The sequence below is a fragment of the Daucus carota genome, chromosome 4, assembly GCF_001625215.2.
Source record: "Daucus carota subsp. sativus chromosome 4, DH1 v3.0, whole genome shotgun sequence".
In the NCBI taxonomy this organism is placed as follows: Eukaryota; Viridiplantae; Streptophyta; class Magnoliopsida; order Apiales; family Apiaceae; genus Daucus; species Daucus carota.
Genome location: NC_030384.2, coordinates 42,255,474 through 42,277,950, shown reverse-complemented (window position 1 = coordinate 42,277,950; position 22,477 = coordinate 42,255,474). Strand labels below are relative to the sequence as shown.

The window sequence follows — 22,477 nt, the reverse complement described above, 5'->3', positions numbered from 1 at the left end:
AAAATAGGCAAAGAAATAAAATTACCCGACTCCCGCCGCCAACACGTTCTGACCTAATTTGGGTATCTAGGGAAAGGATCTATCACATCTCATGTCTTCTCCAACCCGTTAGTTTCTGCACCGTGCCCTCGAATGCCAATTATTTATCTACAATAATTCCAGCTACAAGAACCCGTCCGCTAATTTATTTTAGCGACAAATTGTTGGAGAGAGAGAGAGCGAGGGAGGGAGAGAGGGATACAGAGAGAGATAGAGGGAGGGAGAGAGGGATAGAGAGAGTTCGAGTTTGATATAGGTAGCGATGGGAGTCCCAGCATTCTACAGGTGGCTAGCTGAGAAGTATCCTATGGTTGTTGCTGATGTTATTGAAGAAGAGCCTGTTGAAATTGAGGGCATCAAGATCCCTGTGGACACTTCTAAGCCTAATCCTAATGAACTCGAATACGATAATCTTTATCTCGATATGAATGGCATTATCCATCCCTGTTTTCACCCCGAGGACCGGGTAACTATTGCTTTCCCCGTTTCGATTAATTTTAGCTGTTTTGCCAATTTGTTGTGTTCGGTTTATATCGTGCTAATTACTGAGTTGAAATTATGTAGTGTAATTGGAATTTTAGCTTGTGTAGTTGCTAGATTAGATATGATGCAGATGTGGAGATTATGAGCAGTTGTGTTAATTCGATTCACTAGTTGAGACTTGAGAGTAATGAAGTTATTATGAACATAAGTAAGGTTTTAGAAGGTTTTGATAAGCAAGTAAATTTAAAAGTGGAAACTCGAAGAATTAATACTTTTTATCAGTCTCAACAGTCAACATTGTAGATAAAATTCAATGTTTAACCTCAATAAATGATTAGAGTCAACTAATTTTTGGAGATTTTCCTGTATCTCAGTTACTATCCGGACAAGTCGTGTTGTGTAGAACACAATTTACCATATTCACGTATCATTGCAAACCTTTTTATGAAATTGAGCTATTTGACATTTGTGTTGTTTGGGGTGTGTAATTTGAGTAAAGCCAAATTGGAAGCCAAGGATAAGGTTTAACAATCTTCTTCTATTTTTATGTTATGCGTGCTACAATATGCATTTTGGATCTTTCCATGTTATTGGACCTTTTTTTTTGGACACTGAGTTCTTCTATTCCACTGCAGCCTTCTCCGACCTCCTTTGTTGAGGTGTTTCAGTGCATGTTTGACTACATTGATAGGCTTTTTGTCATGGTGCGTCCTCGGAAGCTGCTTTACATGGCTATTGGTGGGTTATGGTTGAAAATATCTCTAATTTTTTGCAAGTAATCAAGTTATTCTGTTTGCATGCTTGTTTGTGTGTCATGTGGTATTAATTTTATTAAGCATGTTGTAGACGGTGTTGCCCCAAGGGCGAAAATGAACCAGCAACGATCTAGGCGTTTTAGGGCAGCCAAAGATGCCGCAGATGCGGTGAGTACCTATTGTATATATAATTCAAACTGTGTTCAACTAATAACCTTTTAGATCCAGTTTGACTCCTTTTTCCGCAGGCAGCTGAAGAGGAAAGGTTGCGGGAGGAGTTTGAGAAGGAAGGCAGAAAGCTTCCCCCGAAACAAGATTCCCAAGTTTGTGATTCTAATGTTATCACTCCCGGAACTGAGTTTATGGCAGTTTTGTCAATTGCTCTACAGTACTATATCCATCTCAGACTTAATAATGACCCTGGATGGAAATCTGTGAAGGTAGTTTAGTTTTTAAATTCCCTCTGAATATACATTTTCTTAAATTTCTATTTACCTATCTGTGCTTCTAGTTGTAAATAATGTGTGTATTGGTTTAAAGCCGTAGTTTTCCATATAACTGAACTTGTTTGTCCTTGAAGGTCATACTTTCTGATGCAAACGTTCCTGGTGAAGGGGAACACAAAATAATGTCCTACATTCGTCTTCAAAGAAATCTTCCTGGTTATGATCCAAACACACGCCACTGCCTGTATGGTCTGGTAAGTCTTCTAATTTAGATAGTGGTGGACTTCTATAGAGTGAAATATATGTTTTAATTGATACCATGTTGATGGTGCATGGCAGGATGCAGATCTCATTATGTTGGCTTTGGCTACCCATGAGATTCATTTTTCAATCCTCAGGGAGGTTAGTATGTGATTGTTTTTTGTACCAATTTTAGTCACAGACTTCCCGGCGAATCACTTTGCATTTGGATATACCAAATACTCCCTCTGTCCCCCAGGTAGTTTACCTTGGGGGACGGGGGCTTGGCATTCATTTTAAGACTCCTATAAAATGTAGTTGCCCAAATTATCTTAATTTTTTTCTTCTTCTGAATAAAAGTTTAATGTTAAAATATTTATAAAAAAGAAAATTTTGAAAAAAAGGCATGAAACTATATTTTATAAGCCCCTTAAAATGCGTGCCAAGCAATGTAAAAAAACTGTGAAGAAATGAGACATGTATATCTTTCTCTCATCTAGTGTGAACTACCTTTCTTTCTGATTTTGTTGGGAGTAATTGTTTCCATTGAACGTCTTTTTCAGACATGTATATCTTTCTCTCATCTAGTGTGAACTACCTTTCTTTCTGATTTTGTTGGGTGATACAGAATCTCACTAGAAAACCTATATTCATGTATTGGGTTGATTTGTAAGGTGCATTATTGTTTCTATTCTTCAACTTGAGGCCTTATTGATCTTTTGCCTAATTTTATTGCTAGGTTGTATTCACTCCAGGACAGGAAAACAAGTGTTTCCTTTGTGGTCAAATGGGCCACATGGCAGCAGAATGCCAAGGAAAGGCTAAAAGGAAGTCCGGTGAGTTCGACGAGAAAGGTGAAATTGTGCCCAAAAAACCGTACCAGGTTAGTTTTGAGTACACGTTTGGATAATAAGTAAAATAAATTATTCTACTGTTTAATAACGTTGGCGCTTTTTACCATGCTTTTTAAGTCGTGTGCCCTGTATATATTGCAGTTTGTCCACATTTGGATTCTTAGGGAGTATTTGGAATATGAGATGAGGATTCCAGATGTTCCTTTCGAGATTGATTTTGAATGCATCGTTGATGATTTCATTTTCATGTGTTTCTTTGTTGGCAATGACTTTTTACCACATATGCCTACACTCGAGATCCGTGAGGTTAGATTGTTATGTTTGCAATGTTTTCTTAGCTAAAATGTTGAATTTCTTTATCAAGTTTTATTGAACATGACTGCTAAATTTGTTTTCACAAACAAATAGCCGCAGTTAGATAGCTTCACCGGACTATGATTCTGTGAGTCTTAGGCTAACTGACCTTAATACCTTATACCTTCAGATTTCCAGTAGTCTGATGGGATTATCTATGCAAGGATATTTGATAGTGAGCGACTCTTAAGTTAATGCTTTGGGAAAGATATTAGTATACTTGTGAATTTGTAAGCAAAAAGAGTTTAAAACACCTGCCAGAAGTTATGTAGAACTCTAAAATCCCATAATTATGTTATTTATTTGAAGATGAAGATAAAAAGTTTCTCGAATGACATGCACATCGATGAATCTAAGATGAGCAGAGGAGTATATAATTCTTAGATCTACACTTACTGTAATGCTCATCATTTGATAGAATACCCGGGATGTTTATAGATATGTAACTTTTTATTGAAATCGATATTTAAAATTTAAAGATGATAATAACATCTTGGGTTTGAACAAGATGAAATTTGGCACCATGCATCTGTACTAGGAATATGTTTCGTTTGCAAATTATGCTCAGTTTTCTTGTGAAGTTGGCCACTATTCGTGTTAATGAATTCTCAAAATTATTGATCATCTTCTCTATGTGTCCGCTAATTTTCTTGAATTGCTACTATGTAGGGCGCTATTAATCTTCTTTTGGCTGTTTACAAAAAACAATTCCGAGCTTTGGGTGGTTATTTGACTGATGGGAGCAAGGTACGTGAATCAGTGATCTTTAGGTTTTACCAACTTGTATGATCTATTATAAATATATGTGTATATATATATGTACATATCTTGAATTATTATATTTTTTATTTTTTTTTAGCCAAACTTGAGCAGGGTGGAGCTTTACATTGAAGCTGTTGGATCATATGAAGACCAAATTTTCAGTAAAAGAGCTCAGTTGCATCAGGTGTGTCGCAGCTATTCTTTTCTGGCAGTTGTTACTTTCCCCCGTGAATATTAGGAATTTTAAAGTGTCTTCTCTCTACTTGTGGACACAAAAAACTCTTTGTAGAGGTAATTAGGCTCAAGGCCGTCATTCTGAAGTCCTGGTCGCTATTTGTTTGTCTATCAGAAGTCTATTCTGGCTGAAGACAATAAATGAAACTTGGCCAGTGATCTATTGACTAATGTTTTTTTTTGGTTCTAAATACGATTGGAGAAATTTAGCAAAAACAAAATAATTGGAGTATACTACCCCTGTCCCCCCCCCCCCCCCCCCCCCCCCCCCCACACACACACACAAAAAGAAAAAAGAAAAGAGGTTGAAAGGAACTTTCATCATGGCCCCTTCTTTGTTCAGCGACAAGCTGCACGAGTCAAGCGTGATAAAGCTCAAGCCAAAAGAGGAGATGATGCTGAGCCACAAATGAAACCTGAAATGGTTCCGGTTGCCAAGTTTCAAGGTTCTCGTCTTGCCTCAGGTCATGCACCTTCACCATATCAGCATACACAATCAAGTAGCACACGTCCCTCAAAAGTTGCACGACTGTCTTCTGAGGCCACTATTAGTGCTGCTCTTGTTGAAGCAGAGAGTGAACTTGGAATAGAGGTACATATTCTTTTAGACTTTCAGTTGTACAAATATCCTCTGCAGCTATTAATATCATCTTGTATTACATCTGTTATCTTTATGCTGCCCCTAATTAAAATAGTACTTTAGTGCTGGACATCCCTACTGAACAAAGTGAATGTTGTTATCTTGTATGATTTTATTGTTCGTGACTTAGTGCTGATTATCGATTTGATTTATTCTTCTGGTTCTATAAGTTTTTAACTTTTTCTTCAGGCATCTGAAAACAAAGAAGAACTAAAAACAAAGTTAAAGGGGATACTTCGTGAAAAATCCGATGCTTTCAACTCTGAGAATCCTGAGGAAGACAAGGTATGAGCAAACAGGCAGATAGCGCTTTACTATATTTGTAGTTTATATATCCATCTGCAGTTAGCAGGTATTAGGTTTGGGGTAACTCTTACTCAGTGCCATTCAGTAATACTTCCAAAGAAGCAGTGTCACGTTCCTCATACAGTGTTGAAGTTTATTTAAATGCATGCATATTGTTAGATTAATATATGTATTCAGCATATATTAATTTTTAGGAAATTCATAAGGGTATCATTGTGATTTTGACTGTTTCCAGTGGTGCCATTTTTTCATTGGTATTGGCTTCTCAAATTGTATTAATGGGATACTCTCATTGCATATCACATTAGAGAAAAAATAGTGAAAATTACCTGATTAAAGAGAAGACAACAAAGATACGACGGCTGATGATTAACATACAAAATTTGTTGCTCTAAAAGATTGAAGACTATCAAAGGGAATTTCTCCCAATCTTTATTTTAAAATATTTAATTATAGTTTACCAGTTTCTTGTTTAGCTAAAACCAAGAGTATAAGCCTAAAGAATTTAAAAGTTTAGGTGTACCATAGCAAGTCAAAAATACAAAATCATACCACTAGGAAAAGCTAATTACACAGTGGTATCATTGAGAATATCTCTTAATTTTTTTTGGATAAGTCAAAAGTATGTTGCTTTTGCTTGTATTGTATTATTATTATCTATTGAAGTATGTGGTGTCTGAATCACTTTTTACTAGTTCTATGAACTCTTGCACTAAATGCACACCCTCTCTCCAAGTTCAAACCCTTTTATTTCTTTTCTTTTTTTTCAAGTTAAAAGAGAAGTTGAGTTTTTTAGTTTATATTCAAATTTATTTGGGAGACTTGTACTAAGTCCTTGCTGCCACTTACACCCAGAAGGTGAAATTAACTTTTTATTTTACTCTTCTAAGGTAAAACTGGGAGAGCCAGGTTGGAAGGAGAGGTATTATGAAGAAAAGTTTTCTGCAAACACTATTGAGGAACTGGATAGGATTCGCAAAGATGTTGTAAGTTATTTAATATATGTTTCTATCTCTATGTCTAATTCATCAATATATTGATTGCTACTTAAAGGGTTACTTTGGAAAGGTAATCTGTCCAGTTGACTGAACCTCGAACTTTTTTGTCATATATATCATTAAAATTTTATTTACGGTCACATTATGTGTGTGTGTGTGTGTGTACTATTTTCTTTGGTTTCTAATCACTCCAGAATTTGCCGAGTTTAAGAAAAGCTGTTAGTCACTCATTATTTTTAGTATAGCTTCATATTTCAAATATGCCCTTATAAAGGTGGAATCATGGTTATCAAGACATCAAGTCTTCTCGAGTGTACTAGAGCACTGAGGACCTCGATACTCGACTTGGCGCGGTGATAACAATGAATTTATGGTGTACCAAGGAGTGGAGATGGACATGAAATTGAGATGAATAACTTTGCTTGATTTTTGTTATCACTTGAGGTTTTATTTTCTTGGACGATGTTTGATATTTGGTTTTGGATGTTGTGGAGTAGATATTCAAAATTTGAACCTAGAATTTTGTTATTTACAATGTTAGTTATGAAAATAATGTGTTCAGTTATATTAGGTATTAAATCAAGTAACATATGTTTATCTCGAAGGTACTCGGGCATTGTGGCTCGACTTGGTTATGATCTGTGATAAATCTACTCTGGAATCTGGATCCATCCAACACAATACTGCCCTCTATGTCTCTGTTATACACTTCTATATCTTTTTGATCATCAAATTCATTTGAACCATTCTTTTTTACTCTGTAATTCTTCTACGAGCAATAAAGGTCTAAAATTATGATGTTATAAGCCAAAAATATATACATATACATATATATGATACATCTATTTACCCACATATGTACTTTCTATATGAATTTATGATATAAGCTAATTTTAAGTAACTGGAAGTTTCTACGATAATCGAGATCATTTAGTTAATTATACTAGTACATTTTTATAATGTAATTGCATCTATAATTATCTGATAAAATTATTTGTAATTGCTTTGAATGGTCATGTTATGTTTAACAGATGGCAGAGACATATTTTTTAATTAATCAGCATTTCTACTTTCATACAGAAGCTCTGTATTGTTTAGCAGTTCTTTTTCAATTTTATTCAGCAGCCTTAAAAAGTTTGATGTTATTCTTTGTAGGTATTGAGTTATACGGAAGGTTTGTGCTGGGTTATGCATTATTATTATGAGGGAGTTTGTTCCTGGCAATGGTATTGTATAATCTTGTTTTCTACAGTATTTGTGCTATATAAATGGACAGTAAAGAAGTTACTACTTGCCTGCCTAAAAATGATGTAGACAAAATTTGAGATATGTAAATATTGTGTTGGTTATGATCTTTAGTTTGTCCAATACTGGAAGATTTAATTAGTTTAATGATTTTTTAGGGGAATGATGGAAATTTGAGATATACATACATATGTATGTATGTATGTATGTATGTATGTATGTATGTATGTATGTATGCATGTAATTTGAAGATATGTCTTGGCAGTTATCAGCCTGAATTTATGAGAAGTATCCAATCTATTCGCCTAACCTCACTTTGGTACCTATGCATCAGGATTTTGCAATATAATCGTTGATGTGGCAATGAAATTTGATTGTAATTGGACTATGAAAAATGCAAGTGGAAACTTATTAAGAATTGGAGCAAGTAAAGCATGTTTTAGCCTATATTATTTAGTTTTCAACTAAATATTTACATATATACTTATTCTCCAACTGAAGAGATGGAATAAGTGATACATATCAAGGTCTTCATCATCCAACTATAATTTGTTACAAATTATTGCAGCAATTCTTATTCTTCTAGTAAGAAAAGTCTAGGGTAATCAAAAGAAATGAACAAAAGTTTTTTATATTTTATTCTAAAATCTTTGTATCTTATTGTCTTTCTTAAATGGTCAACATATGTTGAAATTTTAAGTGGTTTGCTTGCTTGCAGGTTTTATCCTTATCATTATGCTCCATTTGCTTCTGATCTCAAAGATCTTGGGCAGTTGAATATAAACTTTGAACTAGGATCTCCATTCAAACCATTTAATCAGCTGTTGGGAGTCTTTCCTGCTGCCAGGTTGTACACGTTTTGTGCCTTTTTTACTTCTTCCCAAGTTCTCAGACTTTAAACAAACACACAGAAACAAGCGCACACACATACATTGTGAGATGCTAACTGATTTTCACTTGCAGCTCCCATGCACTTCCTCAACAATACAGAAAATTGATGACAGATTCAAACTCGCCTATCATCGATTTTTATCCAGCTGGTAGGTTACTGCAGCACATTTATCAAAAAAAAAATCTTTTTGCATCAGATTATTCTCTTTCATTGAGCTTACTACTGCTGTCCTATATCAGATTTTGAAGTGGATATGAACGGGAAGAGATTTGCTTGGCAGGTATGCTCACTGCTATCAAGTTTTCAGTTTCATTATGTACAATTCACTGAGGTTGCTTCTTTGTATGATTATATATGATAATTTTTTTGACATTTTTTCCTTCGGGATATACATTGATAGGGTATTGCCAAGTTGCCTTTCATCGATGAAGCCCGTCTTCTCGCAGAAGTTGCAAAAGTTGAGGATACTTTAACGGTGTGTTTTTTTATACTTCATTGAAACCATCAGATTGTTTATGATATTATATATATTTATGATAATTATTATCATTATTTTTGAATTGAAAAACTATATATTGTTTGAGCAGGCTGAAGAAGTTAGGAGAAACAGTAGAATGTATGACATGCTTTTTGTGGCACTATCTCATCCTCTGTCTCCATACATATATTCTCTTGATGATCGTTGCAAGCAGTTGGATGAGAAAGAACGGACTCAAATAAAGGAGCAACTTGATCCGGGGGCCAGGTATTCATATTATTGTTTACTATTTTCGGTCATCCTTCCATTGTCTGTAATTCCCATTGAAATTTTAGATTTTAAGATTACTCTTGTAATAAAGCTTAAATATATGGAATAGAATCATTGTGTTAATTCTCATAAGAGGTCTTTACAGAACCTTGTTTTTGTTATCCCACAGTTCAAACTTGGTTTCAGTTAGACTAGCATAACACTCCCTCTGTCCCATATATTTTGTCGTCTTTGACTTTGCACACATATATAGCAAGCTTAAATTTTGTAGCCTTTAAACTAATTTAATATGTTACTTTAATTTAAATTGTCATATAAAATTCGAATTCACAAGCTATATATGTGTCAATAAGAAAGAGAGTAAAATAATGCATTTGTTATCTTTTAGGAAATGTGAATCAAGTATAGAGACTCTCAGTTTGTTTATTCTACTTGAGGGTATAGAAGGAAGGTAAAGTGTATTAAGGAAAATGAAGACAGAAATTTGTAACAAACTATAATGGAAACAAAGACAAACCATATGGACAGAGGGAGTAACACACACACACACAATATATATATATATATATATATATATATATATATATATATATTCACATTTTCTGTTTAATTGCTCATTTGAGGACTACTCGGTAAGAGAATATTACTAGAGGTGTAAATGAGCTGAACCGAACTATTGAGTGCACAGGTTCATCTCGTTAAAAAAAAAATTGAACTCGAACATAACTTTAGTTTCAACATTGTAATAATTATATATTTATCAGATAACATACACTTTTAATTAATAGTAAGATTGATGAGTATTAAAAATTGACAGATGTACTAATTCACTCCTTAATATATATAATATTCACAATTTTTTGATATATGGACCTATATATAAAGATTAATTTTCATATATATAGCTATGAAATAGTTATAATGCTTGTTTATGAACTATTTTCAAAATTTCTTCTTATTGAACCTGTTCACGAACTTTCGAGCCTAATTCTAATCAAGTTTGTCCTGTTAATGTGACAAACCTTAAATTCATTCTCAAGTTCGACTGATTTGTAAACTGACCTGAACTTGAGTTGATCTTTTTCCGAACCAAAGACCAAACCATCTGTGAGCGTTTTGGCTCATTTACAGCCCTAAGTTCTACCTGGATTGGGCCATGAAGGTCCATAAATTCTAGCATAATTGTTAATGTTCTGCCCAAAGTTCAATTTCTTTTTTTTAGGAATCAGAGCATTTGGTATTAGCCTCCATGATGATATAGAACATCTATTGAATGGATTCTTCCGTTGGCAAATTGTTCTGCACTTCTGCATTTCTCCACCAATCGTACTAGAGATTGGTGCAGAAGTTTGCTTAGTGTTTTGGTTCATTTACCATAAATTTTACCTGTACTGGGCCATGAAGGTCCATACTTCAAGCAGAAATATGAACTGCTCCCCACAGTTTTAAGCTTTCTTTTTTAGAATTAGAGGTTTATCTGGTATTAGCCTGTTAGGCCTCTATGATGATCTGGAGCGATATGATCTTTTAGTGGAATACTTGTCCCCTTGGCAAACTTATTGTTCTGCACTTCTGTAGTTCTCCCTGCATACATTCCTACACCGTGCGCGCCATAGATTGTCATGTTACCGAAGTTTCTAAAGAAAACAACCCCCCCCCCCCCCCCCCCCTTCCCCCTTTTGACCAAGTGAAAAAGGAAAGAAAGAGGGTGCTTTCATATTCGACATTCATATGAAATATTTTTCTGCTAATAAACTACATCCATCTTTTTGGACCTCTCTGATGAATTCAGTGATACATGCAGCGGTGCGATGAATGGTTATATATCTCTTTGCTGTGGGGATCCATGCCCGCCAATATTTAGATCACCAGTTGAAGGGATGGAGGATATTATGGACAATCAAGTGATGTATGTTTTCAAATCAAGAAATAAATGTCCAGGTAATAAATTGATTACTAACCTTTTATGTCTGTTCTAAATATACTTGTATTATTTTGCTTTCAGATGTGCTATTTACAGGCTTCCGGATGCTCATAATCATATTGCACGTCCTCCTCCAGGAGTTAGGTTCCCCAAGAAGGTATATAATTACATTCAATTGTGAAGTATTTTCTTTTAAGAATGATTTCTTTATTTGCAGTCATGTGTTATTCTTTATATTTGTAAGATTATGTTCAGCGAGACTTTAAAGCTTAAAGGGGATGAGAAACTCTGGTGCACTCCTTTAATCAAATAAGTAGCTCTTATGAATATCTGCTAGCTATATCAATGTGCAGTGCTCTTCATGTTGATACACATGCTTATAGCTTATTTTATAAAATTCGATTTACATAAAAATACTGATTATAGCTTATTTTATAGCATTTTTTTTTTTGGGTGTGGGTGGGTGGGTTTGTTGGTGGTGGTGGTGGTGGTGGTGGTGGGGGTCTCCTAAAATTTAAACCGAATTTGTGGTGTTGATCTAGACAATTTCAGCACATCCGTTGCTTATGATTTTTTCCTTCTGTGTTGTACTCGTTTAAGGTGTGTCTATTTTGATGCCATTCTGTGCTTCATTAATAATCTGACATGACCTTGTTCAGACTGTCACAAGGGATGATCTGACGCCAGAGCCTGCTCTGTGGCATGAAAATTCTGGTAGGAAGCCCTGGGAAAATAGAAGGTACTCAGACTTTTCTTATAATCTATTGGTTGATGTACTTGGTCCTATTAGTAGTTTACTGACTACAATTGTGTTCGGTAAATCACACTCCTCAGAAATAACAACCAAGGAGCAGGTTCTGGCCGGCATCTAGGTGATGCTGCACATCGGTTTGTGGCAAATAGCTTACAGACGAAGACAGACAGAAATGTTAATGGAGATCATTATACCCGTCCTTATGCTACTTCACACAGGCCAGCATTTTCTTCAAATCCAACTAATAGACACCATAATTATAATCAACAATATGATTCATCCACAAACCATCCTGCCACTCAACATTATCCTCCATTGGATAACAATAGGGGTTATTCATCACAAGGATATTACGCTCAAGGATCACATTCGAATGGACATGTATATCAGCCACGTGGCCCTCATCATGCAATCCAAGGACGGCCACCAAGTCCAGCTGGTGCTCCATATTATCAGCAAGGTGGATACAATAATCGCGGAAGCTATCAATCACATAATGTTGGAAATTATCATCACCAAAATGGTGGCCCTCCCACAGGAAACCAAAGAGGTAGAGATTATGTACGTCCCCAACCATTTGGCAATAAGTTCTCAGCATTAGACAAAGGAACAAGTCGAAGGCCTCCACCTTCTGGGCCCGGCAGTCACTAACATGGGTGGTTCTTAGCAAGAGCCGTCATAGTTAGATTGTTGTAAGATTAAACTAAACATGCTAGAGCCTATACATATAAAAAATCTTAACAATTGATTTCAGTTTTGCATTAATTTATTTTTTTAGAATTTTGAAACCAAATGTTGTAACTTAGTGATGTCCATTACAAAAACATTGTAGACGTTCTCTAGATTTTGATAATGTAATATATTAAAGTTTTGGGGTGTGATTGCTATGAATAACAATTTAAGAAGCTTTACTATTTAAGATTTGTTGCTCTCTATATTTTTATATGCTTGTTTCTTGAATCTCTTTAAACTAGTTGCAATTAATTCACAACCATTCTCTTGTATTAGGGGCCGTTTGGGTGAGCTTAAAATGAATGCTTTTTGCTTAAAATAGAAAAGTGGAGTAGAAATTAGAAGCAAGCTGAGACTTATAAGTGATCAAAGTGCACAAACGGTAGAAAATAAGTGCTTCTAACTTATAAACCCAGAAGCTGGCTTTTAAGCCGTTGCCAAACAGCCCCTCAAATTAGCAAGCACGGGCACAATACTGCTTAAAAAAATATTATACTAAAGGCTTCACTCAAATACAATCTCTAATTGAATGAGGTTCACTAGACCAGATTGTGCTTGCTGGATACTTCAACCCTATATAAACATAAAGGCTGCATACAAAATAAATAAACAAATTTGAAGTGGTAGGAAGAAATTAATGAATGACCAAAGCTTTATGCAAAGGTTTTGACCACCGAAGAAGTGGCAACTAAACCAGACAAAAGTGCAACCATAACTGCACTGTTGTATGTGCTTGGTTCAACTTGCATTGTGTTGTTCCTTGAATCCACAAAGGTTTCATTCCGAAAAGGTCCGCCGACCAGTGCCCCGACTGCCACGTTGGGATTGGGTTGTGCTGAGTCGAGCCACTTCCAGCCTTCAGAGCAACTTGGTGATTCATCAGCTGGAATTGAGGCTCCTCTATGATGTACATATTGTGGGAACTTATCCCCATATCCCACAAGATAACTCATCTTCAATGGATTGTCCCCTAAGACATAGTCAGCCTTGCAAAAACATCTTGGGTTATGTTCTGGTTTAGTGAAAAAAGATTTTTATCCGTATGCACAAGTGTATATGCATCTATTGCTGATACAACATACCTGTGACATTGCAAACTTCCGAAGATCCACTGGTGAAAAGGAACGTCCATCACAAGATATTTTGCCAGTCCGTGATGAAAGCATGTAATCACTAAAAACAAGGGCTAAGAATGCAGAAGCCACGGGATGCTGCAAAGCGTTCCATTCAGAAACCCACAATAGGCCACCTGTATTCACATTCCAAAACTTTAACGAGAGATGAGCAATAGAGAACTGAATTACAAACAAACTGAAGTTTCTAACATCATCCAATATTCTTTAACAAGGATACTTGGATGATTTGGTACAAGTACATGTAAAAGTTATCATGAATAGAATATATGTATTATAAATTTTACCATCCAAGGTTCATGGGCACCTTATTTATACGAGCATTTTATCAATGATGCATAATGATTTCATTATTATTGGAGTGTTCGAATAAGAACCACTCTTTTAAACAGTATATTTACTGATGGGCCAGAAAGATTCAACTTTCACACACTTCATACAGAAGCATTCTGCATCAGCATGCATCTTTGCAAGGAAGTGAGGATGAAAAGTAATATGCAGAAGTGGAATTCAGTCGTATAAATAAGTAGAATTAGAACATGGCACAGAGGACAACATGAAAAGTAGGTTTGTGAAGAATATTACTATCTGTTTTGCTGGATGTAACACTCGGAGATTTTGGCAGGACGTTGCACATAATCGCCTTGGCAGTTTTTCGGTAATTGTGGAGGTTTGCAGAGTTAGGGGTGCCTTTTAAAGGGAAAAAGTTTACCCTGGACAACAAAACCTGCACAAATTCACAAATCAGTTGCCCATTTCCAAGTAGAATTATAGTCTGCAAATTTGTGATAGCCATCAGGCCTTAATAATGTAGAAAGGAAAACTAGTAAACCATTGATGAAGCTAGGCAAGCAGGAACTAGGAAAGTTCTGAATCCTTTCAGGAAACAGAGCATAACATAATAAATAGCAGTAATACTCGGAATGCATCATTAACCATGCCCTGCTGTTTCCTTAGAAATCATAATAATGTCATCTAGCAAGGGCTAACTTCTATAAAGTGTGTTCTTTTTTTTTTTGTAAACTCTTTCTCATTATGAAATAATTTTCAATAATAAAAATAAAAGAAATCAAGATATATAGTGGATGAACAACTAATACTTCTAAGAAGATAGTTGAACTACATATAGAAGCACTCTGAATTAGAAGATAGTAACATACATGAACTCCGGGTAGTTTGTCATCCCAACTGAACCAGGTTGGACTGCCCCACCTAGCGAAGGATTCTCCATTCTCACCAGTCACATAATCAATGTATGATTTATCTCCTGTTGCATGATAGAGCCAACCAGCTGCCCACAAAAGCTCATCTCCAAAACCTGTTGAATTGTAGTATGTTTGGACTTTGGGAATGCTCATGCTGTAAATACCTCGATTTTTATCCGCAAAATTAAATAGTTGTTGAGCGTGCTTAAGAAGTGAGCTTGAATATGTGGAGTCACTCGATCTAAACACTAGAGATGCAGATGCCAGTGCAGCTGCAGTTTCTGCTGCAACATCTGATCCTGGGGCAGAAGGGTTCACCTGTGCAACAGGCCTTTTCTCTTTCATATCTTCAGGCCTGTCCCAACATTTATGGTCTACGTCTGGATCACCCACCTTCCAAAAGGTTAAAAGAGTACATTCAAGAGAGGCATATACAAATAGGCATATTATAAAGCCTAAGAGGTATTCCTTAAGTTTATTCTCAACAAAATTTTATTTTTTCATATGTAGAAAATAAAAAATCTGGAAACAGTAGAGATTTTAAATATATGTTCGTATGCTTGCCTTTGCGCAAAAAAAATATTAGTCACTCTTACACAGAGATAAAGCTGACATGTACAAACTATCCACTAATAGCGAATGCATATATGTGCATATACCAATATGGTAGAGAACCAAGTTCCTATGCACTGTCCACTGACAATAGTCTTGATTATGTAGAAAACATACTGAGATGATCATCTGCATACGAGTATAATTCACTTGGTGCATACTTATAGAACTAAGAACCTATTGGTGGCAAGTAAAGACCATGTACTTTGACGTGTACATCAGAGCAACTTTCTTGTAAGAAGATTTTAGCAGTAATTAGTAAATGTAGGATAACAATAGTAACCTGCACATAAAGCACATCATCTGAAGCATGAGCATTTCTAAGGTAGTCAGTGATCCACTTGAGTGAATCTTTAGCAGACTCCAGCATATCTACCGCTTTCATCTGGTCCCCATACTCGAGAATGCTCCATGAGAGCACCGTTGCAGTATATGCCATAGGGAATCCAAACTTCATATGATCCCCGGCATCATACATTCCTTTTGAAAGATCCACTCCTGCTTCCTTCCCATCAGAAAGACCCGAATCTCCCCTCCACTCAATTTGATTATCAACCAACTTCCCCGCTGCAAAACCAAAACATTATTCTCAACAACTCTTAATGCCGTATATACAGTTATTATCTAGTAACTATCTAGTAACGAAGCATCATTGTCACTGACAAGGACCTACAAGCTTAGTCATATTCAGAATTAATAATCACAATTCACGTAGTTAACTGAACATTAAAATAAGTGGTTTCATTTAGGGAAAATTGATAAGCTAGGCATAGTGAAAATGTATTATGTATACACATACTTTGCTTATTCAAACTTTGGAGTACATTTAATATACTATAACAAGGATCTCCTTTTTCGGAATCTAGACAACATTGCAAATCGCAACAATGGCATACATCAATTAAAATTAAAAGAGAGAAAAAATGAACATACACTTCTGTACATCAAAAAACTGCATAGCAACTTTAAGGGCATCCGAATATTTGGAATTAATGGCTCCAGGAGAGTCTGGAACTGAAGGAACAGAATCAGAATGATCACTCTTCTTACGAACAGTCAACCAAATAGCAACCCCAACCACAGCCAACACTATGAGCACAATGAACCAGCCCACCAACCCTCTTGATTTCTTGCGCTCTCCCATGATTTCAACAATTTAACTACCTAAAACGACTTCAGATCTCCAAGATTTGAAAAACCCAGTTGGAAAAAAATCTTCTTTATAGCAAAAAACAAGAAGAAAAAAATTGCATCTACAAATGCCAGTCAATATAGCACAAAAATGTGTTAAAAGTGAAGGGTCATAATAATGTAAGTATATAAGTGTAGAACAGGTCCTCTTGTTGTCTGGCAGTGATTTGGTTGGGTTTAGTAGAAAAGAACACAAGGGGGAAAATAAAGAAAATAATATGGAAGGCACCGACAGGAACCTAGTTGTGGTGAAATTTATGTAAAAATATGACAAGATATTTATCACTTTTCAGTTAAGGTTGTGGTAATGACGATATTGGGCTTGTTTCTGTGTTTTTAACTTGTGTCCGTCGGTGATCCAGTTGAGATTTAACTAAAGAAACTTTCTGTCAAGCGAGAGCGTTGAAGATATTATTGTAAGTATTGTAGATTTGTTTTGGTGTAAAAAAGAAAAGACACTTGAGGGTAGCGTAAGAAGGAGTTAATTAGCAAACCAAAAAGGGGGGGAGATGAGTAAGTTAAAGTGTAACTAAGCCAACCACTAATGTAGGGAAGGGTTGTTGAGTGTTGAGATTCAGTCCCACTCTGAAAAAGACAAAGCATCGTCTTTTAGTACTTATTTTTGCTTAATTTGTAGTGCGTTGTCCCCGTTTGTTGTTACGAGGGCTCGCAATATTGGAAATCAGGGTCCTGCACATCTGGATCTCATATATATTTGATTTTTGATCGAGATATATATTTGGTTTTGGTCTACATGTTTATTTTAATTTTGACTGGACTCGAATATTAATTTTTCGGAAAAACTTAGTATTACATGTTTATTGATTAAAGAAAATACTACATATTTTTTGACGGAAGAGGATCGAGGATTGAAGAAATAAATGTGTTCGAAGTTCAAAGGACTTATGGTTGATCAATCAGTATAATATGATATCAGCAAAATCTAATCAATTCATTTTTTTAATGTTAAAGTGAATCAGATGTCTCAACCGATACTAATTAACCATCTTTTAATATTTCGCCATGGTCTTTATGCAATATTATGCTAGCATACTTAACATCCTGGTGATTGTAAATCCTAGTACAGCCCTAGATAATCACTAGAGGAACCATGATCATTAATTAAGATGATTGAATGTTGTGTAGTAGTTGTTTCTGGTAATTTGAATGTCTTGACAGTTGATACCAGGTCTGTGTTTGTTCAGCATGTATCAAGTGTAATCTTATGTACATCAGTACATGGTATACATTTTAAATTATAATGCTGAATCTGCATATGGAAATCTCTCAGTTGGACAGCAGCTCTTGATGTAATTCTCACCGGCCTTTTTACTAGCAGATTTAGAGGGGAAACAGAACTAACAGTGTTTTATGAGAAAATTAAAGAAGTTGACCGACAAAGTAACCTTGGCTTTATGAACAACCAAATGAGGAAGTAGCTAGATGTTCTATGTACATGTTAGTACTATTTGATGCCTTCATTTGATCAGAATTATTTCATTCTATATGATTCTGTCAGATCAGGTTTGATCTACGAGACATGGGATTACATCTCTTTCCTTTTATTGAAGTCCAAATCCTTTGAGATGCGCATTTGGCTTCATATGGTTCTGATCACCACAGGCTTACAGGTACCAACCAAGCCTGACAAAAACAAGAACAAAGATTGTCTAAATCTCAAACTTGGTGGCTGATGTCAAATATGCTGAATCAAGCCATCACAAGTTCACAACTAGCTGGACAAGTCAAATAAACTTAAAAAAGGGAAGACACAACTTCAGGGAAATTGTTAGGAAAGATACTGCCAGGAGGAAGAGAAAGCGACCATCAGAACAAGCCGCTTATATATGGAGGTGACTTGGACAATTAGACATCAGTGGGAGAGGAAAAGATGTAATCTGGGATCTAGGATCATGTTATTTCTTTCCTCTGCTCTTGTAAGACTGAGTTGATTAGAATTTAAAGTCATACGTCAAAACTGTTAAGGCAATTCAGTCAAGTCGTTCTCAACAGAAGGTAGATGTTGTCTGTAAGTAGTAGTAGATTCTAGGACCAGGTGTCAAATACCACAAGGCTTAGAATCAATTCACCTTTGTCATTGCTGAACTATTTCATAATGTTTGAAGGAAAGTATCTTCATTTTATGAGTGATTTTTCTTCTTCATAAAACTCAAAAGATCTAGAGTTGGAATATTCATGCAGCTCACTAGCTAGTAATATGTATACATTAGCTAATCATGCACCTTGTATATGTCATGAAGAGAAAAGGTAAGCTCCATCACTATAACATCGGTGACATTAGCAGGAGTAGAGAAGGCCCTGAATGCTTCTTGGATGAGGTTTTGGCTAATGGTAACAGTTCTAACACAATATAATTACAGTCATCAGTTGTGGACTTAAGCTGGATTGGGATGAGATCTTTTTTCCCTTCAGATCTTAGTCAAGAAGTTCATAATATCTAAAAAGTCAGAGCATTTTATAGGGTACCCTGGGCCATCAACTGGTTAATTAGAGTTCTTGTAGTGCTCAATTACAAAGAAGGGAATGCAACAGTGACAAACTGGGAATAGGCGCCATGACAGATACCTTCATATGGTTGTTTATTGGAATCCTTCAGGACCAACCTATATACTACGGAACATGAATATTTTGGTAAGGACTGATCTTCCCGTTCATGGTAACATTTATCAGAAAGCTACAAATTTATGATCGTTGTCATGGTGATAGGTCCTAATCAAAGACTTCATGGCTTGTATAAGTATGATCAGATAACGGTAATCATTCATGCACCCTTGCTATAGATGCAACTTTCATTCAGAAGAACAGTGGATCATTTTCGTCAAGAGTTAGAAAAGAAAGCGTTTGCAAGGCCAAAATCATGTTCTTTTAAGTTAAACTAATTGCAAAACTGTATACGAGCATATGGACCACACTTATTTATGTTTACAGTTGAAGCTAAAGAGAATGTATGATTCAACCAAGGGGTGAAACTATGAAAGTGTCTACTATCAACTTATAGATGTTTCTTTTTAAATTCAACGAAAAATATGATTTTAAATTTGTTAGGATCCTGACATAAAAACTTTACAGAAATGAGTCGGACGAAGGGAGTAGAATACTTGAGTCGTATTCAATGATCATGGGAATGATCGAGGCAGGGCCGGCTCAAGAGACTTTGGGGCCTTATACGAATCAATAAAACGAGGTCTTAATTTTTTAAAAAAAATAATATTTAATTAATAATATAAATACAAAATTTTCAATATTTAAATATTACAAACATAAAAATACCCACAACACACTACTATATATAATATTTTATATTATTAATTTTATTGATTATGTCTCTTAGTATATAAAATTAATATTTTAATCTATAATTTGAAATGTAAAAATGATTTAAGTAATATATTAGAATTAGGCATTAATAAAATCAATAATTTATTCTAAATAAAAATATATAATTATATTAAAATCAGAAGCAAACACAATTAAATACTATATCTATTAAAATTAAATTGATTATATAATCTGTATATATTTATATAATTTATTTAGGATTCTATTTCAAAATAAGTATTCATGAAAACCAGGTTAGAACCGGAACTTATGTTCACCATATATATTCAATATAGTTACATCTCATAAAACAATCATTTACATATTTTTAAATTTTGAATTCAAGTCAAGTATTTATAAAATTAGTAAAAAAACATGATTAATACTTCTAATACTAGTATTTTAATTATTTTTTTGATAAAATTGATCACACAAAAAGATTCAGTTTTCTACAAGATTTAATTATTAATTTTAATTCTTTTTAATTTTTCAATTCATATTATGAAATTATTTTTTTCTGGCCGATGGCCTAAATAGCCTACGAATAGGGCCGGCCCTGGATCGAGGGACACTTGCAGCAGGTACCTGGAGCTGAGTGTTTTCTGGTTTCTACTGCAAGTCTGCCAAGTGATATCCTGCTATTCGAAGCAATTATCACAGAGGTTAGAGAATATTAAAGGGGTTGTAGCGTAACTTTGAGTCTCTTTAACAATGTAATAATAATGTTTCTATTTTTGTGCGACAATGTAACATTTGAGTTGTCCATACACCTCATAGTCCATATCATGGACGTGACGGGAGTCCAGCCCAAGGTACTTCTTATTTCCGCTTAGTTGGGCTTGGGCCGAGTATAATATGTCCCATTTAATTCTATACGTTTCTTTTTCACTTTTTCACTGCTCGACACGCACTCTTGTAAAATATAGTTCTATAACTTATTTTTAAAATTTTCTTTTTCTGAATAAAAATATAACATTCAAACTTTTATTCAGAAAAGAAAAATCTTAAAAATAAGTTATAGAACTATGTAAAACAGGAGCATTAAAGTCCGTGCCGCGTCTATGTCCCCCAATGTATACAACTCCCAATGTATACAACTCAGGGGGACGGAGGGAGTATAACTTTCGCGTGAGATTTAGAACGGTCAACAGACTCAACACAGAAAATATTACTTGTAATTTTAAATCACCAAAAACCAAAGTTAAAATTGTGATTTTATGTTAGTATTTGTATTGATAATTTAATTGTTAATGTTGAGTTGCGAATTACCAAAACTGTTGAATAATGTCATTCTCCTAATAGACAGCTTAATGCTATATGACTCGGCTATAAAAATTCTAACAGTTTTCCATCACTATTTATACTCTTTATAAATGTCTGTCTTACAGAATTCGGGAATCGAACCTAATCGGCTGAGCTATCGATTCAGGTATTAATCGAAAATCGGGGACTAATCGGAAGGATTAATCGGAGTGAAAATCGGATTTATTTTAATATTTAAATATTATTTAATATTTAGTTATTATTATATTAGCTATTTAGTATATAATATATTTACTATATTCATTAACTCTATAATTGATCATATTTAAAGTAATATAGTATTTTAATTTTAATAATCTATCATATATATTTCGATTAAGAAATATATATAAAGATTAATCGGATTTCAAAAATTGAATCGGTGACCGACCTTGCAGGCGAATAATCGGGGATTAATCGGTTAAATCGGGGATTTCTTGAACACCGAGAAACGGGAGAAACAATGCACTAAGTTATGAGATTACTTTTCATTAACATAAGAAAAGAAATTACTAAGCAAGTGTGACCAACCGTTTAAAAGAGCGATTGTGGTTTAGTAATCATGACGGTCACCTTTGAAGGATCACAATGATTCAAGATAGTTAATTCGGTTTGGCTAGTGTGTGCCCATGGGCACATGCTAAGCGCGGAAATTTTTGTATTTGAGAGATTTTGATTGGTGTAGTTGGTGTATTTGCAGGAGGGTCCACCATTATCATGACATAGGAGCCAATCAAAATGATCCAAGCACAAAATTTTCCGCGCTTAGCATATGCCCATAGGCACACCATAGAAAAACCGTAGTTAATTAAGCATATTGTATGTATTTTAGAGATATAGAGACAAACATGAGTGCTCTAGCTAGCTATACACATTACTAAAGAAAGATGAGCAACTGGAGATTTGGTAGTTGATAGATGACAAATAAACCAACAACAACCAAGGGAGGTGATGATAATTCATGCAAGCACATGGTGATGGACATTCGACCGGACCATCTTCCCCCCTTTTCTGTCTTAAATTCAAGATTCACATCATCTCGTTGGACTCATGTCTTCACGTACTAGTCTAGTCTTGTCCACTGATTTAACTGCGTACTCTCTCCTTCCTGATGCAGGATCCAAGAATTCCTCCTATGCACATATATTTTGTTCCTTTCCCGACCGTAGAACAGTTAAGTAACAAATAGATTTTGGGCCGTTGGATGAATATCCAGTGACCATGATCATGTTAAAATTTTAATATATCCGCCGTTGAATATTCATCCACCAGCTCAAATTAAACATATA

General features: G+C 35.0%; 2 protein-coding genes across 2 annotated transcripts; one reads left to right on the top strand and one right to left on the bottom strand.

The window, feature by feature from the left end:
- Positions 1-10: 10 nt before the first annotated feature.
- LOC108218521 (5'-3' exoribonuclease 3) lies at positions 11-12,557 on the top strand. The gene is made up of 23 exons (XM_017391499.2): positions 11-505; positions 1,158-1,260; positions 1,369-1,445; positions 1,526-1,717; positions 1,858-1,977; positions 2,063-2,125; positions 2,703-2,846; positions 2,959-3,123; positions 3,841-3,918; positions 4,031-4,117; positions 4,511-4,759; positions 4,997-5,092; positions 6,004-6,099; positions 7,267-7,337; positions 8,075-8,203; positions 8,320-8,396; positions 8,488-8,528; positions 8,649-8,723; positions 8,836-8,993; positions 10,801-10,905; positions 11,002-11,077; positions 11,580-11,659; positions 11,755-12,557. The coding sequence occupies exons 1-23, from the start codon at positions 302-304 to the stop codon at positions 12,323-12,325; spliced, it is 3,057 nt and encodes a 1,018-aa protein (XP_017246988.1). The 5' UTR covers positions 11-301; the 3' UTR covers positions 12,326-12,557.
- Positions 12,558-12,882: 325 nt separating this feature from the next.
- On the bottom strand, positions 12,883-16,879 carry LOC108219286 (endoglucanase 10). Its single transcript, XM_017392650.2, has 6 exons — positions 16,290-16,879; positions 15,640-15,923; positions 14,700-15,137; positions 14,125-14,266; positions 13,489-13,655; positions 12,883-13,392 (listed from the first exon to the last, which is right to left on the bottom strand). Exons 1-6 carry the CDS (start codon positions 16,498-16,500, stop codon positions 13,060-13,062), a joined length of 1,575 nt encoding a protein of 524 aa, XP_017248139.1. The 5' UTR covers positions 16,501-16,879; the 3' UTR covers positions 12,883-13,059.
- Positions 16,880-22,477: the final 5,598 nt, after the last annotated feature.